Source organism: Dama dama, chromosome 8 (assembly GCF_033118175.1).
Source record: "Dama dama isolate Ldn47 chromosome 8, ASM3311817v1, whole genome shotgun sequence".
Classification (NCBI taxonomy): Eukaryota; Metazoa; Chordata; class Mammalia; order Artiodactyla; family Cervidae; genus Dama; species Dama dama.
The window spans coordinates 49614282-49633773 of record NC_083688.1 but is presented as its reverse complement, the minus strand read 5'-3'; the positions used below and the strand labels follow the sequence as shown (position 1 = coordinate 49633773).

The window sequence follows — 19492 nt, the reverse complement described above, 5'->3', positions numbered from 1 at the left end:
TTTCAGTAGTAAACTAACAACTAATCAAAACATGTAACACAAAACTGAATGTTTCCTACTGATGGTTTACCTGTGCTATTGCTAACATGCTAAAACCTCCAAGACGACTGGCCCAGTGATACAAGACCCTTCATAATGTGACCTTGAAAATAACACAATTAATAATTGTCCCCACAGTAGGGCAGAGTGAAGTCCTTGGCTTCTGAAAGGCAAGACCCTGAGGAAAGGCAAGGTTGGATGAGCCTCCAGTATCCTCCCAACTTCATCTCCATGGGTTTTATCTACTAACCATGAGATTCTAGGAATAGCACCACTTTTTGAAAAGCCCCAATCAGTCCAGGACCCAGAAATGTATCCATACCACTTAAGGTGGTCCCACACCCAGCAGGACTAAGACATCAATCATCACCACAAACTTACCCCTGCATGTTTCATTAACCTACAATAACAAAACCCTGTGTTCTATGAGAACAAAGATTTGGGACTTCACTTACTTACGGCAGGGTTTTGCTCTATTTGCTAAAAATTGATTAAAAATTACACAAGAGTCATCTGAGGTTTTTAGTTTAATTACTACTGTCTCCAATACTCAACTGCTCCAACATTAATTAGAGAAGGATGTGCTCATCCATATTTAATTTAACTAATTAATTAAGCAAATTTTTTCAGTACTATAAAAGTTTACTAGCTACATTAAAAAAGGTATACAGATAAATAAATCTACTGATTGACAGAGAACATTTATGAGAAAAACATTTTCCTTACATTATGATGATCCCGTTATCAATAGAAAATGAGTCAGAAGGTAATCCAGCAATATTCCAGGCTCGAATTGTCACTGCTTCTCCCAGGATATTCATAAGGGAATAATCTTCAGAGCAGGGGATATCTCTTCTTTTGCACAAATTGGTCCACTCCTTGATTTGGTTCTTTGAGACATACACAGAGAGATATAAAAATGAGGCTGGAGGTTACCAAAAAAATATTTTGTAAAATCCTCAATCATACTTTGAGCCAACAAACCATGGTTGAAACTACCTTAAAATTGATTTGTGTTCATCATATTTTGAAGTAAAATTATAATTCAGAAGCTCTACTATGTATTCAAATGAAAATTACATCTACTGTTAAGATAAAATTTAGATAGAGCACTTACTAGTGAATTCAGAACTTCATATATGGAAAAAAATACTTGCCAATTATGATTCTAAAGCTTCATTTGACTAAGTAGATGGAGGTTACCATGTTTTTCTATATATTTTCTTTAAGTTATGACTATCAGTATCACTATAATACTATGGTATAAAAGTAAATCCAATGTAAACCAGCAGGGGACACAGAAAACATGTGTCTGGCTCTCACTTATTCTGGGGAAGGGACTACAGCAGGGCTCTTAGGCACCAATAAGAATCAGGGCACACACCAGGATTCTGGATACCCGACCTGGGGCACAGTGTGCTAGGATGCTCAGGAATACAAAATGGTGCATCAAGCTTGGGTTCATACTCAGAAAATCAGAAATCAAGGTCCAATATGAGGTTACAGATCAAAGGGTTCAGAAATAGTGGAAGACATGACTGGAGAGAAAATAGGTTAGAAAGGGGCATATATATGTGGTATTGAAACCAGTCCATGGGCAAATGAGGATGCCGTGTGTGCCAGGTGTGTGCCTAGCTGAGAGGGCATGGTGGGCACTAGCATCTCCTTCAGGCTCCTGCTGAGTAGACTGGACCAATATTCCTTTGACACATGAAAAGGCTATGATGGTTTGGGGACAACTGATGCCTTTCACCACCTTGCTTACCCGGTCATTCCCTAGAATGGCCCACAACTGCGTCTGTGTGATATTCTCTCAAGAGTCAATTCAGATTATGCACCTTTGGCAGGAATATCGATGAAATGATACTGTGTTCTTCTCACTGCAGCCCATCCATGGCACAGAATTTCACACTGTCCCTTTATAGATGATAGTTTTATTTTGATTAAAGTGTTTCCTGCCAGGCTTTTGTGTCATAATTATATGAGCTTAGGTATGATTAAACTTTCTTGGATGGTGGGACACAACATAAAGTCACTCCTTAAATGAGAGGCAGAACTCCATCACTCAAAGCTCCAAATGAGAGAAAGCTGCCCCACAGGAGGCTACACCTGGACACAGGGAAATGGTGAGCTGGAACTGTAGGAGGCAGTCTGCAAACGTCAAGCAGAGTGGGGTGGAGGGGGCCAGGTTTCCTGGGCTCCCTGAGGATTGGTCTTTTGAGTAGTCCCACAGGCACTGGGAAGCAGGGACTAGGTGTCTGCGGGGGTCTCTGGAGGTTGTGAAAGTGAAAGTCACTCAGTCGTGTCCGACTGTTTGTGAGTCCATGGACGATACAGTCCACGGAATTCTCCAGGCCAGAATACTGGAGCGAGTAGCCTTTGCCTTCTCCAGGGGATCTTCCCAACCCAGGGATTGAACCCAGGTCTCCCACATTGCAGGTGGATTCTTTACCAGCTGAGCCACAAGGGAAGTCCTCTGGAAGTTGGGTATGTACCTATTGTAACCCAGGATTATCATAGCCTGATAAGGGAAATGGTTGAGGTGAGGGCTTAGCAAACTGCCCATAAAAGGGAATTCAGAGTTGTTAATCATGATTCAAGACTGAGTTAAGGCAGGACACTCATGAATACTTAATAAGTATCATCTGCGTTTTTTATTTGGCTTGATTTGGTTGCTGGTATTAGAACAGATGGCCTGGCCATTAGGGTGGAGGGGCAGGGAGCATTTCCAGTTTGATTCTGATTCCTAGTACACAGCTCCTATGGGCATGTTTTTTTGTTGTTGTTGTTGGTCTGAAGATTTGGGGGGAGGTCTGAAGGTTTTCCAAGATATAGCTTGATGCTGGTGTAGGCTTCATAGCCAATGATACAGGAAAGAATAGGGAAAAGGAAGGCAATAGTTGCTGTGGAATGCTCTCTCTAGTTGACAGGTATAGTATGTCATCACAGATGAACTCTGGTTAGAAATTTAAGTGGCTCAATTCAACATCTGTAAGAATGCAGCAGCAGAGAATAAGTGAAATTAACATGAGGGCCTCTGAACAAGCAAGCAAAAATACAACGCAAGAACCCTGGCTAATAATCAGGTGGCAAAACAGATGGTGGAAATGGAAAACTGACCATTAAGGGTGACATCTTGTTTGGAAGAAAAGCTATCACAAATCTAGACAGCGTATTAAAAAGCAGACATTACTTTCCTGACAAAGGTCCGTATAGTCAAAGCTATGGCTTTTCCAATAGTCATGTATGGATGTGAGAGTCGGACCATAAAGAAGGCTGAACAATGAAGAAATGATACTTTTGAACCGTGGTGTTGGGGAAGACTCTTGAGAGTCTCTTATAGAGCAAAGAGATCAAACCAGTCAATCCTAAAGGAAATCAATCCTGAATATTCAATGGAAGGACTGATGCTGAAGCTGAAACTCCAGTACTTTGGCCACCTCATGCGAAGAGTTGACTCATTGGAAAAGACCCTGATGCTGGGAGGGGTTGGGGGCAGGAGGAGAAGGGGACGACAGAGGATAAGATGGCTGGATGGCATCACCGACTCAATGGAAATGAGTTTGTACAAGCTCCAGGAAATGGTGAAGGACAGGGAAGCTGGTGTGCTGCAGTCCATGGGGTCACAAAGAGTCAGATGTGACTGAGTGACTGTACAACAATTTGGTGAAAGTATGTACCACCACCAGAGCAGCTTTGACTTTGATTATCGGTAGGGAAAAGATCTCTTAAAAGGTTCAAACTAGGGGAGGAGCCAATTTAGCAGAGGAATAGGACGGGGAGACCACTTTCTCCCCTACAAATTCATCGAAAGAACAACTGAATGCTGAGCAAACTTCACAAAACAACTTCTGATCGCTAGCAGAGGACATCAGGTGCCCAGAAAAGCAGCCCATTGTCTTCGAAAGGAGGTAGGACAAAATATAAAAGATAAAAAGAAAGACAAAAGAGCTAGGGATGGAGACCCGTCCCAGGAAGGGAGTCATAATAGAGGAAGTTTCCAAACACCAGGAAACCCTCGCACTGGCAGGTCTGGGGGAAGTTTTTGAATCTTGGAGGGCAACCTAACTGGGAGGAAAAATAAATAAAACCCACAGATTACATGCCTAAAAGCAACTCCCAGCAGAAAAGTACCCCAGACACTCGCATCCACCACCAGCAAGTGGGGGCGGAACGGAGAGGAGCGGGCGGCATTGCTTAGGGTAAGGACCGGCCCCAAGGCCCTGAGAGCAATTGGAGGGAGCTTTCGTGAGACAGCAACTTAACATGTGGGATAGCAAGAGAGAGAGAGAAAATTAACCGGCCCGAACACACTGCCAGCCATTCACAGAACAAAGGGACTGAGCAACTCCAGAGAAGAGCTAGCCGGTGGCGGACTGGCCCATCCCCGCCGGAGGCAGGAGGCAGAGGGGAGGGAAAAGGGGCAAATTTGGCCCCAGAGACAGCATCCCCTACCACACTGCAAACCAAAGACTTCCTGAGATTCTGGATGGTCGACATCCGCCGGGAGGGTCACGGTTAAACACAAGGCGCACGCACCGGGCTGGCGCAGTCGGAAACTGAGGCTGGGGCTGTGGAGGGGAGAAGGCGCACCTCACCCGGGGAGAGTGTGCCCGTCAAGCTCCTGGCGGCCTGAGCTGCTCGGGCAGGGAAGGCACAAAACGCAGGCCCAACCGAGTCCGCACTTTTGTGGAGTACCCGAAAACTGGAACCACACGCAACGCAGGGCCCGCTCCATGTAGAGCAGCCGGGAGCCTGAGCAGTGTAGACGGGGAACGCACACACCCGTGAGTGGGGGCAAACCCAGTGTGGCCAGAACACTGCGAGTGCTCCCCACACACAGTGATATCTGTCTGCAGCGCCCCACCCTCCCCACAGCAGGACTGAACTAGCGAACCTAAATAAGAGATCACATCCGCCCGCCTGTGTCAGGGCAGAAATCAGGCACTGAAGAGACGGCAAACAGAAGCCAAATAAACAAAGGGAACCACTTCAGAAGGGAACGGCGCAACAGATTAAAATCCCTTTAGGTAACACCTACTACACGGGAAGGGGCCTATAGGTATCGAGAAGTGTAAACTGGAACGAGGAGCTATCTGAAACTGAACCAAACCCACACTGCCCTGCAACAGCTCCAGAGAAGTTTCTAGATATATTTTTACCTTTTTTTTTCTTTTTTTATTTTTTCTCTTTTATTTTCTTTTAAAATTCCCTACTACTCCCCCATTACCCCTTAACTTTCATTTTCATATATTTTTATGATTTTTTTAATTGGAAAAAAAATTTTTTTTCTTGTTTTTTCTCTTATTTTCTTTTAAAGTCCTCTATTTCTCCTCTATTACTCCTTAATTTTCATTTTCATTTCATTATAACCTTGCAAAAAAAAAAGAGAAAAGCCCTATTTTTAAACTGAACTTCATATATATTTCTAAAATTTTTTGTGTTTTTGTTTTTGTTTTTAATATTGTATTTTTAAGAGTCTAACCTCTACTCTAGATTTTTAATCTTTGTTTTTCAGTATGTGATATCAATTTTGGACATTTAAGAATCCAATATTCAGTTCCCATTTTTACTCAGCAGTGTGTTGATTACTCTCTGCCACTTCTGACTCTGCGTTTTCTCCCTCAGATCACCTCTATTTCCTCCCTCCCCCTTCTCTTCCCAATCCAATTCTGTGAATCTCTGTGGGTGTCTGGGCTATGGAGAACACTTTGGGAACAGAGAACTGCGTAGATCTGTCTCTCTCCTCTTGAGTCCCCCTTTTTCTCCTCCTGCTCATCTCTATCTCCCTCCTCCCTCTCCTCTTCTTCATGTAACTCTGTGAATCACCCTGGGTGTCCCTCACAGGGGTAAATCTTTTCGCCATTAACCTAGAAGTTTTATTATCAGTGCTGTATAGTTGGAGAAGTCTTGAGACTAATGGAAGAATAAAACTGAAATCCAGAGGCGGGAGACTTAAGCCCAAAACCTGAAAACACCAGAAAAACTCCTGACTACAGGGAACATTAAGTAATAAGAGACCATCCAAAAGCCTCCATACCTACACTGAAACCAACCAGCACCCAAAGCCAATAAGTTCCAGAGCAAGACATACCACGCAAATTCTCCAGCAACACATGAACATAGCCCTGAGCGTCAACATACAGGCTGCCCAAAGTTACACCTAACACATAGACCCATCTCAAAACTCATTACTGGAAACTCCATTGCACTCCAGAGAGAAGAAATCCAGTTCCATGCACCAGAACACCCACGCAAGCTTACCTAACCAGGAAACCTTGACAAGCCAATCGTCCAACCCCACCCACTGGGTGAACCCTCCACAATAAAAAGGAACTACAGACCTCCAGAATACAGAAAGCCCACTCCAGACACAGCAATCTAAACAAGATGAAAAGGCAGAGAAATACCCAACAGGTAAAGGAACATGAAAAATGCCCAGCAAGTCAAACAAAAGACGAGGAGATAGGGAATCTACCTGAAAAAGAATTTAGAATAATGATAACAAAAGTGATCCAAAATCTTGAAAACAAAATGAAGTTATAGATAAATAGCCTGGAGACAAAGATTGAGAAGATGCAAGAAATGTTTAATAAGGACCTAGAAGAAATAAAAGAGAGTCAGTTAAAAATGAATAATGCAATAAATGAGATCAAAAACACTCTGGAGGGAAGCAAGAGTAGAATAACAGAGACAGAAGATAGGGTAAGTGAGGTAGAAGATAAAATGGTAGAAATAAATGAAGGAGAGAGGAAAAAAGAATCAAAAGAAATGAGGACAACCTCAGGGACCTCTGGGACAATGTGAAATTCCCCAACATTCGAATCATAGGAGTCCCAGAAGAAGAAGACAAAAAGAAAGGCCATGAGAAAATATTCGAGGAGATAATAGCTGAAAACTTCCCTAAAATGGGGAAGGAAATAGTTACACAGGTCCAGGAACCAAGAGAGTCCCAAACAGGATAAACCCAAGGCAAAACACCCCAAGACACATATTAATCAAATTAACAAAGATCAAACACAAAGAACAAATATTAAAAGCAGCAAGGGAGAAACAACAAATAACACACAAAGGGATTCCCATAAGGATAACAGCTGATTTATCAATAGAAACCCTTCAGGCCAGAAGGGAATGGCAGGACATACTGAAAGTAATGAAAGAGAATAACCTACAACCTAGATTACTGTACCCAGCAAGGATCTCATTCAGATATGAAGGAGAATTCAAAAGCTTTACAGACAAGCAAAAGCTGAGAGAATTCAGCACCACCAAACCAGCTCTTCAACAAATGCTAAAGGATCTTCTCTACACAGGAAATGCAGAAAGATTGTATAAATGTGAACCCAAAACAACGAAGTAAATGGCAACGGGACCACACCTATCAATAATTACCTTAAATGTAAATGGGTTGAATGCCCCAACCAAAAGACAAAGATTGGCTGAATGGATACAAAAACAAGACCCCTATATATGCTGTCTACAAGAGACCCACCTCAAAACAAGAGACACATACAGACTAAAAGTGATGGGCTGGAAAAAAATATTTCATGCAAACAGACACCAAAAGAAAGCAGGAGTCTCAATACTCCTATCAGATAAAATAGACTTTCAAATAAAGGCTGTGAAAAGAGACAAAGAAGGACACTACATAATGATCAAAGGATCAATCCAAGAAGAAGATATAACAATTATAAATATATATGCACCCAACATAGGAGCACCACAATATTAAGGCAAACACTAACGAGTATGAAAGAGGAAATTAACAGTAACACAATAATAGTGGGAGACTTTAATACCTCACTCACAACTATGGATAGATCAACTAAACAGAAAATTAACAAGGAAACACAAACTTTAAATGACACAATGGACCAGCTAGACCTAATTGATATCTATAGGACATTTCACCCCAAAACAATCAACTTCACCTTTTTCTCAAGTGCACACAGAACATTCTCCAGAATAGATCACATCCTGGGCCATAAATATAGCCTTGCTAAATTCAAAAAAACTGAAATCATTCCAGTCATCTTTTCTGACCACAGTGCAGTAAGATTAGATCTCAATTACAGGAAAAAAATTATTAAAAATTCAAACATATGGAGGCTAAATAACACGCTTCTGAATAACCAACAAATCATAGAAGAAATCAAAAAAGAAATCAAAATATGCATAGAAATGAATGAAAATGAAAACACAACAACCCAAAACCTATGGGACACTGTGAAAGCAGTGCTAAGGGGAAGGTTCATAGCATTACAGGCTTACCTCAAGAAGCAAGAAAAAAGTCAAATAAATAACCTAACTCTACACCTAAAGCAACTAGAGAAGGAAGAAATGAAGAACCCCAGGGTTAGTAGAAGGAAAGAAATCTTAAAAATTAGGGCAGAAATAAATGCAAAACAAACTAAAGAGACCATAGCAAAAATCATCAAAGCTAAAAGCTGGTTTTCTTTAAAAATAATCAAAATTGACAAACCGTTAGCAAGACTCATTAAGAAACAAAGGGAGAAGAACCAAACTAACAAAATTAGAAATGAAAATGGAGAGATCACAACAGACAACACTGAAATACAAAGGATCATGAGAGACTACTACCATCAGCTCTATGCCAATAAAATGGACAACTTGGAAGAAATGGACAAATTCTTAGAAATGTATAACTTTCCAAACCTGAACCAGGAAGAAATAGAAGATCTTAACAGACCCATCACAAGCAAGGAAATCGAAACTGTAATCAGAAATCTTCCAGCAAACAAAAGCCCAGGACCAGATGGCTTCACAGCTGAATTCTACCAAAAATTTAGAGAAGAGCTAACACCTATCTTACTCAAACTCTTCCAGAAAATTGCAGATGAAGGTAAGCTTCCAAACTCATTCTATGAGGCCACCATCACCCTAATTCCAAAACCAGACAAAGATGCCACAAAAAAAGAAAACTACAGGCCAATATCACTGATGAACATAGATGTAAAAATCCTTAACAAAATTCTAGCAAACAGAATCCAACAACATATTAAAAAAATCATACACCATGACCAAGTGGGCTTTATCCCAGGAATGCAAGGATTCTTTAATATCTGCAAATCAATCAATGTAATACACCACATTAACAAATTGAAAGATAAAAACCATGTGATTATCTCAACAGATGTAGAAAAAGCCTTTGACAAAATTCAACATCCATTTATGATTAAAACTCTCCAGAAAGCAGGAATAGAAGGAACATACCTCAACATAATAAAAGCTATATATGACAAACACACAGCAAGCATCGCCCTCAATGGTGAAAAATTGAAAGCATTTCCCCTAAAATCAGGAACAAGACAGGGGTGCCCTCTCTCACCACTTCTATTCAACATAGTGTTGGAAGTTTTGGCCACAGCAATCAGAGCAGAAGAAGAAGTAAAAGGAATCCAGATAGGAAAAGAAGAAGTGAAACTCTCACTGTTTGCAGATGACATGATCCTCTACATAGAAAACCCTAAAGACTCTACCAGAAAACTACTAGAGCTAATGAATGAATATAGTAAAGTTGCAGGATATAAAATTAACACACAGAAATCCCTTGCATTCCTATACACTAACAATGAAAAAACAGAAAGAGAAATTAAGGAAACAATACCATTCCCCACTGCAACAAAAAGAATAAAATACTTAGGAGTATATCTACCTAAAGAAACAAAAGACCTATACATAGAAAACTATAAAACACTGATGAAAGAAATCAAAGAGGACACAAACAGATAGAGAAACATACTGTGCTCATGGATTGGAAGAATCAATACTGTCAAAATGGCTATACTACCTAAAGCAATCTATAGATTCAATGCAAACCCTATCAAGCTACCAACAGTATTTTTCACAGAACTAGAACAAATAATTTCACAATTTGTATGGAAATACAAAAAACCTCGAATAGCCAAAGTAATCTTGAGAAAGAAGAATGGAACTGGAGGAATCAACCTGCCTGACTTCAGACTCTACTACAAAACCACAGTCATCAAGACAGTATGGTACTGGCACAAAGACAGAAATATAGATCAATGGAACAGAATAGAAAGCCCAGAGATAAATCCACGAACCTATGGACACCTTATCTTTGACAAAGGAGGCAAGGATATACAATGGAAAAAAGACAACCTCTTTAACAAGTGGTGCTGGGAAAACTGGTCAACCACTTGTAAAAGAATGAAACTAGAACACTTTCTAACACCATACACAAAAATAAACTCAAAATGGATTAAAGATCTAAATGTAAGACCAGAAACTATAAAACTCCTAGAAGAGAACATAGGCAAAACACTCTCCGACATAAATCACAGCAGGATCCTCGATGACCCACCTCCCAGAATATTGGAAAAAAAGCAAAACTGAACAAATGGGACCTAATGAAACTTAAAAGCTTTTGCACAACAAAGGAAACTATAAGCAAGGTGAAAAGACAGCCCTCAGATTGGGAGAAAATAATAGCAAACGAAGCAACAGAAAAAGGACTAATCTCAAAAATATACAAGCAACTCCTGAAGCTCAATTCCAGGAAAATAAATGACCCAATCAAAAAGTGGGCAAAAGAACTAAACAGACATTTCTCCAAAGAAGACATACAGATGGCTAACAAACACATGAAAAGATGCTCAACATCACTCATTATCAGAGAAATGCAAATCAAAACCACAATGAGGTACCATTACACACCAGTCAGAATGGCTGCTATCCAAAAGTCTACAAGCAATAAATGCTGGAGAGGGTATGGAGAAAGGGAACCCTCTTACACTGTTGGTGGGAATGCAAACTAGTACAGCCGCTATGGAGAACAGTGTGGAGATTTCTTAAAAAACTGGAAATAGAACTGCCATATGACCCAGCAATCCCACTTCTGGGCATATACACTGAGGAAACCAGATCTGAAAGAGACACGTGCACCCCAGTGTTCATCGCAGCACTGTTTATAATAGCCAGGACATGGAAGCAACCTAGACGCCCATCAGCAGATGAATGGATAAGGAAGCTGTGGTACATATACACCATGAAATATTACTCAGCCATTAAAAAGAATTCATTTGAATCAGTCCTAATGAGATGGATGAAACTGGAGCCCATTATACAGAGGGAAGTAAGCCAGAAAGATAAAGACCAATACAGTATACTAACGCATATGTATGGAATTTAGAAAGATGGTAATGATAACCCTATATGCAAAACAGAAAAAGAGACACAGATGTCCAGAACAGACTTTTGGACTCTGTGGGAGAAGGTGAGGGTGGGATGTTTCGAGAGAACAGCATCGAAACATGTATATTACCTAGGGTGAAACAGATTACCAGCCCAGGTTGGATGCATGAGTCAAGTGCTCGGGCCTGGTGCACTGGGAAGACCCAGAGGGATCGGGTAGAGAGGGAAGTGGGAGGGGGGGTCGGGATGGGGAATAAATGTAAATCCACAGCTGATTCATGTCAATGTATGACAAAAACCACTACAATATTGTAAAGTAATTAGCCTCCAACTAATAAAAATAAATTAAATTAAAAAAATTTTTTTTAAAAGTTCAAATTAATTCACTCCAGGTCCTGTATGTCCTTACAACATTGTAGAATTTTGTCTTTGAGACTGGCATGGGCATTACAATCAAACATGTGGCCCCAGTTATGCCAGGAGAATTGGAATTTTCTACATTTTATCATGAAGAGTACTAGAACATCTAAAAGGGTGGATGAATAATTGACAACTACTCAGGCTCGAGCCTGGAAAGAGGGGCTGTAGCTACTTACTATGGGCTCTTGGTATCCCGAACCTTTGATGTTAGAGTAAAAAATAAAACCCAAGATTGTTTTAAAGCCTTTTGCCTCACTTGGGTTTCCTAGTAGCAGACTCTGACATGAAGATTTATATGAAGTGATTTATTAAGGAAGAGATATTAAGAGAGGCATTATAAGGACAGGCAAAGAGCCAATAAAAGGTGGAGGAAAGTTCTGCACAGGTAGTTTCAGCTTGATCCTACAGTGGGTATAAGTTATTCCTTGGATTTGTGTTAACCAGAAAGAAGGGAGACAGACCTTCAGGCCCTCACATCTGTCTTTCAATAAAGCCTACCTCAGAGGGAAGTAAATTCCCAGGCAATTTTAGCTATCCAAACACTGGGCAAAGTGGGTTCTAAGAACCCAAGGTGGAGAAGGCAGTGGGAACCCACTCCAGTACTCTTGCCTGGGAGATCCCGTGGATGGAGGAGCCTGGTAGGCTGCAGTCCATGGGGTCACTGAGAGTCGGACATGACTAAGCAACTTCACTTTCACTTTTCACTTTCATGCACTGGAGAAGGAAATGGCAACCCACTCCAGTGTTCTTCCCTGGAGAATCCCAGGGATGGGGGATTCTGGTGGGCTGCCGTCTATGGGGTCACCCAGAGTTGGACATAACTGAAGTGACTTAGCAGCAGCAGCAAGAACCCAAGGTAAGTCAGCCAAGAAAAGCCACAGGTGCTGGTTGTTTGATGTGAAAGCACCGGAAGCCAGGTGGGGATCTGGGTAGAGAAGTGAAGTTGCTACTATTACCCTTGTGTTTAGAATCAAATGGGAAACTTTTTTTTTTTTTTTCAAATGGGAAACTTTTGATGGGGCATAAACTGCCAGCTGCCCTGACCCAGGAGAAAGAGATAAATGATTACAGAGTAGGGTGTGGAGAATAAATTCAAAGGAAGGAACAGTGACATTAGAGACTAGATAAGTAAAGGCCTAGGTTGCTACAGTAAAACAAGGAAGAGATAAAATTGCCTTCAAGTCTTCTTAGATGGGATGGGATGATGTGTCTACTTGAATCAGCGGTGGGGACAGTGGATGTGAGTTCATGGAAGGAGCTATGAGCTTAGATCTTGAGTCTAGCTGAAGTGTTGCTTTGTTTCTGTCAGTAAATTTCAAGGTCTCAGTTCTGGTCTCAATGCTTTTTGGAAGCATTTGTGTGGATGGTCTAACTGGTAGCCCTCATTCTAGGGGAAGCAGGTGACCAGGGAGTGAGCACAAGATGCTGGGTTTTGGAAGGAGTCACTGGACAGGGCTGGATTTGGAGGGGTGCCCCAGGATGCTGACTTTCAGCATGGCGCTGGACCCAGAGCAGACACCCAGGGATGGTGGGCACTAACAGAGGAGCGTAGGAGGCCCTGCAGCTACTTCCTCCATCATTCCAAGTTGACATAGAAGAGTAGAAAGAGGGCTCAGTGAGGATTCGGGTGACGACAAGTCTCTTTTCTGCTCTGTCATTAACCAGCTGTGTGGTTATGAGCAATTTTCTTACTCTTTATAAGCCTCAGGCTCTGAAACTGTCAAGCAAACAAGTCTAAGACTAGGGAAATAGTGTCATATTAAATGTTAATTATCTGAACTACAAGATGTCAATGCTATCAGTTCAGTTCAGTTGCTCAGTCATGTCCTACTCTTTGTGATCCCATGGACTGCAGCACACCAGGCCTCCCTGTCCATCACCAACTCCTGGAGCCTGCTCAAACTCATGTCCATTGCGTCAATGATACCATCCAACCATCTCATCCTCTGTTGTCCCCTTCTCCTCCTGTCTTCAATCTTTCCCAGCATCAAGGTCTTTTCCAATGAGTTGGTTCTTCTCATCAGGTGACCAGAGTATTGAGGTTTCAGCTTCAGCATTAGTCCTTCCAGTGAACATTCAGGACTGATTTCCTTTAGGATGGACTGTTTAGATCTCCTTACAGTCCAAGGGACTCTCAAGAGTCTTCTCCAACACCACAGTTTGAAAGCATCAATTCTTCAGTGCTCATCTTTCTTTATGGTCCAACTCTCACATACATGACTACTGGAAAAACCATACCTTTGACTAAACGAACCTTTGGGGTAAAGTAATGTCTCTGCTTTTTAATATGCTGTCTAGGTTGGTCATAGCTTTTCTTCCAAGGAGCAAGCATCTTTTAATTTCATGGCTGCAGTCACCATCTGCACTGATTTTGGGGCCCTAAAAGTCTGACACTGTTTCCGCTGTTTCCCCATCTATTTCCCATGAAGTGATGGGACCGGATGCCATGATCTTAGTTTTCTGAATGTTGAGTTTAAGCCAACTTCTTCACTCTCCTCTTTCACTTTCACGTAGAGGCTATAAGTGTAGATAGTTGTTCAGACACAAATGAAGACAGAAAGCTAAAAAGAATATGAAACTCATGTGCCAGGACAAGGGCTTCCAGAACCCAGAAGCCTGAAGACAGAAGCATGATCAATATGAGGATTTTAAACCAGTTTGGCTAAAAGCGAGCAAACAAACCAAAATAGTGGCCTCCAAGAATCAACTCTACTTAAGAGAAACCCTGAAATCAAGTGAATCTCAACTGAGACCATGAACAAAACAAATGCTTTGTTAAGTGACAAAGCCCCACTTTAGAAGTGAGTTTTCGAACACTGTCGAGGAGGAGCCAAGATGGCGGAGGAGTAGGACAGGAGACCACTTTCTCTCCTACAAATTCATCAAAAGAATAACTGAATGCAGAGCAAACTTCACAAAACAACTTCTGATCGCTAGCTGAGGTCATCAGGCACCCAGAAAAGCAGCCCATTGTCTTCGAAAGGAGGTAGGACAAAATATAAAAGATAAAAAGTGAGACAAAAGAGCTAAGGACGGAGATCCGTCCCGGGAAGTCTTAGGCGGCATTGCTTGGGGTAGGGTCCGGGCCTGAGTGCCCTGAGGACAGTCGGAGGGAGCTTCTGTGAGTTGCCAACTTGAACTGTGGGAGACCAAAAGAGAGAGAGTAAATTAACCGGCCCGAACACACTGCCGGCCGTTCGCAGAACAAAGAGACCGAGAGGGTCCAGAGAGGAGCTCGCAGGCTGCGGACCGGCCCAGCCCCGCTGGAGGCAGGAGGCAGGGGGGAGGGGAAGGTCGCGGCGAGACACAGGGCGCAGGCACCCGACCGGCGCGGGCGGGGACTGGGGCTGGGGACGCGGAGGGCAGAAGGCGCGCGCACCCGACTGGCGCCAGCGGAAACTGAGACTGGGTCCGTGGAGGGGAGGGGGCGCGCCACACCTGGGGAGAGTGCGCCCACCGAGCCCCTGGCTGCCTGGACCGCTCTGACGGGGAAGGCACAGAGAGCAGGCGCAGCTTTTCCTTCCGCGCTTTTGTGGAACACCCGAGGGCTGGAACCTCGCGCAGCGCGGGGCGCGCCCCATATAGAACAGCCGGGAGCCTGAGCCGCGCAGACGGAGAAAGCAGCGTCAGCCCCTCCCGGCAGCGCCAGCCCCTCCCCGCGGCGCAGAACGACGGAACTAGCTACCTAAATAAGAGTCCACCTCCGCCCGCCTGTGTCAGGGCGGAAATGAGGCTCTGAAGAGACTGGCAAACAGAAGCCAAATAAACAAAGGGAACCGCTTCAGAAGGGACTGGTGCAACAGATTAAAATCCCTGTAGAAAACACCGACTACACTGGAAGGGCCCTGTAGATATTGAGAAGTGTAAGCTGGAACGAGGAGCTATCTGAAACTGAGCCGAACCCACACTGACCGCAACAGCTCCAGAGAAATTCCTAGATATATTTTTACTTTTTTTTTTTTTAAGTAAAAAAAAATTTTTTTTTCTTCTCTTTTTTCTTTTTTCTCTTTTATTTTCCTTTAAAATTCCCTATTACTCCCCCATTACTCCTTAACTTCCATTTTCATAGATTTTTACGATTTTTTTAATTAGGGAAAAAAAATTTTTTTTTCTTTCTTTTTCTTTTCTTTTTTCTTCTTTTTTTTCTTTTCTTTTTCTCTTCTATTTTCTATTTTTCTTTTTCTCTTATTTCTTTTAAAGTCCTCTACTACTCCTCTACTACTCCTTAATTTTCATTTGCAATACACTATAACCTTACAAAAAAAAAATAGAGAAGCCCTATTTTTAAACCAAAGATTATTCTCTCCCAATCTTGACTCTCTGTTTTCTACCTCAGAACACCTCTATTTCCTCCTTTCCCCTTCTCTTCCCAATCCAATTCTGTGAATCTTTGTAGGTGTCTGGGCTACGGAGAACACTCTGGGAACAGACAGCTGCGTAGATCTGTCTCTCTCCTCTTGAGTCCCCCTTTTTCTCCTCCTGCTCATCTCTATCTCCCTCCTCCCTCTCCTCTTCTTCATGTAACTCTGTGAACCTCTCTAGGTGTCCCTAACGGGGGAGAATCTTTTCGCCATTAACCTAGAAGTTTTATTATCAGTGCTGTATAGTTGGAGAAGTCCTGAGACTACAGGAAGAATAAAACTGAAATCCAGAGGCGGGAGACTTAAGCCCAAAACCTGAGAACACGAGAAAAACTCCTGACTACATGGAACTTTAAGTAATAAGTGACCGTCCAAAAGCCTCCATACCTACACTGAAACCAGCCACCACCCAAGAGCCAATAAGTTTTAGAGCAAGACATACCACGCAAATTCTCCAGCAACGCAGGAACATAGCCCTGAACTTCAACATACAGGCTGCCCAAGGTCACACCTAACACATAGACCCATCTCAAAACTCATTACTGGGCACTCGATTGCTCTCCAAAGAGAAGAAATCAAGTTCCACGCACCAGAACACTGACGCAAGCTTCCCTATCCAGGAAACCTTGACAAGCCAATCGTCTAACCCCACCCACTGGGTAAATCCTCCACAATAAAAAGGAACCACAGACCTCCAGAATACAGAAAGCCCACTCCAGACACAGCAATCTAAACAAGATGAAAAGGCAAAGAAATACCCAACAGGTAAAGGAACATGAAAAATGCCCACCAAGTCAAACAAAAGAGGAGGAGATAGGGAATCTACCTGAAAAAGAATTTAGAATAATGATAATAAAAATAATCCAAAATCTTGAAAACAAAATGGAGTTACAGATAAATAGCCTGGAGACAAAGATTGAAAAGATACAAGAAATGTTTAATAAAGACCTAGAAGAAATGAAAGAGTCAATTAAAAATGAACAATGCAATGAATGAGAACAAAAACACTTTGGAGGGAACCAAGAGTAGAATAACAGAGACAGAAGATAGGGTAAGTGAGGTAGAAGATAAAATGGTGGAAATAAATGAAGCAGAGAGGAAAAAAGAAAAAAGAATCAAAAGAAATGAGGACAACCTCAGGGACCTCTGGGACAATGTGAAACTCCCCAACATTCGAATCATAGGAGTCCCAGAAGAAGAAGACAAAAAGAAAGGCCATGAGAAAATACTCGAGGAGATAATAGCTGAAAACTTCCCTAAAATGGGGAAGGAAATAGCCACCCAAGTCCAAGAAACCCAGAGAGTCCCAAACAGGATAAACCCAAGGCAAAACACCCCAAGACACATATTAATCAAATTAACAAAGATCAAACACAAAGAACAAATATTAAAAGCAGCAAGGGAGAAACAACAAATAACACACAAAGGGATTCCCATAAGGATAACAGCTGATCTATCAATAGAAACCCTTCAGGCCAGAAGGGAATGGCAGGACATACTGAAAGTAATGAAAGAGAATAACCTACAACCTAGATTACTGTATTCAGCAAGGATCTCATTCAGATATGAAGGAGAATTCAAAAGCTTTACAGACAAGCAAAAGCTGAGAGAATTCAGCACCACCAAACCAGCTCTTCAACAAATGCTAAAGGATCTTCTCTACACAGGAAATGCAGAAAGATTGTATAAATGTGAACCCAAAACAACGAAGTAAATGGCAACGGGACCACACCTATCAATAATTACCTTAAATGTAAATGGGTTGAATGCCCCAACCAAAAGACAAAGATTGGCTGAATGGATACAAAAACAAGACCCCTATATATGCTGTCTACAAGAGACCCACCTCAAAACAAGAGACACATACAGACTAAAAGTGACGGGCTGGAAAAAAATATTTCATGCAAAGAGAGACCAAGAGAAAGCAGGAGTCTCAATACTCCTATCAGATAAAATAGACTTTCAAATAAAGGCTGTGAAAAGAGACAAAGAAGGACACTACATAATGATCAAAGGATCAATCCAAGAAGAAGATATAACAATTATAAATATATATGCACCCAACATAGGAGCACTGCGATATGTAAGGCAAATGCTAACAAGTATGAAAGAGGAAATTAATAGCAACACAATAATAGTGGGAGACTTTAATACCCCACTCACAACTATGGATAGATCAACTAAACAGAAAATTAACAAGGAAACACAAACTTTAAATGACACAATGGACCAGCTAGACCTAATTGATATCTATAGGACATTTCACCCCAAAACAATCAACTTCACCTTTTTCTCAAGTGCACACGGAACCTTCTCCAGAATAGATCACATCCTGGGCCATAAATCTGGTCTTGGAAAATTCAAAAAAATTGAAATCATTCCAGTCATCTTTTCTGACCACAGTGCAGTAAGATTAGATCTCAATTACAGGAAAAAAATTGTTAAAAATTCAAACACATGGAGGCTAAATAACACGCTTCTGAATAACCAACAAATCATAGAAGAAATCAAAAAAGAAATCAAAATATGCATAGAAATGAATGAAAATGAAAACACAACAACCCAAAACCTATGGGACACTGTGAAAGCAGTGCTAAGGAGAAGGTTCATAGCATTACAGGCTTACATCAAGAAACAAGAAAAAAGCCAAATAAATAACCTAACTGTACACCTAAAGCAATTAAAGAAGGAAGAAATGAAGAACCCCAGGGTTAGCAGAAGGAAAGAAATCTTAAAAATTAAGGCAGAAATAAATGCAATAGAAACTAAAGAGACCATAGCAAAAATCAACAAAGCTAAAAGCTGGTTTTTTGAAAAAATAAACAAAATTGACAAACCATTAGCAAGACTCATTAAGAAACAAAGAGAGAAGAACCAAATTAACAAAATTAGAAATGAAAATGGAGAGATCACAACAGACAACACTGAAATACAAAGGATCATGAGAGACTACTACCAGCAGCTCTATGCCAATAAAATGGACAACTTGGAAGAAATGGACAAATTCTTATAAAAATATAACTTTCCGAGACTGAACCAGGAAGAAATAGAAGATCTTAACAGACCCATCACAGGCAAGGAAATCGAAACTGTAATCAGAAATCTTCCAGCAAACAAAAGCCCAGGACCAGATGGCTTCACAGCTGAATTCTACCAAAAATTTAGAGAAGAGCTAACACCTATCTTACTCAAACTCTTCCAGAAAATTGCAGATGAAGGTAAGCTTCCAAACTCATTCTATGAGGCCACCATCACCCTAATTCCAAAACCAGACAAAGATGCCACAAAAAAAGAAAACTACAGGCCAATATCACTGATGAACATAGATGTAAAAATCCTTAACAAAATTCTAGCAAACAGAATCCAACAACATATTAAAAAAATCATACACCATGACCAAGTGGGCTTTATCCCAGGAATGCAAGGATTCTTTAATATCTGCAAATCAATCAATGTAATACACCACATTAACAAATTGAAAGATAAAAACCATG

The 19492-nt window shown here is 41.4% G+C and overlaps 1 protein-coding gene across 1 annotated transcript in view; it reads right to left on the bottom strand.

Moving 5' to 3' along the window:
• The window catches only part of DNAH7 (dynein axonemal heavy chain 7), a 249362-nt gene that overhangs the window by 74790 nt on the left and 155080 nt on the right, over nt 1-19492 (bottom strand). The window contains exon 46 of the mRNA XM_061147985.1: nt 766-929. Within this exon, the coding sequence (XP_061003968.1) occupies nt 766-929 (164 nt within the window). The remainder of the gene's footprint in view (nt 1-765; nt 930-19492) is intronic.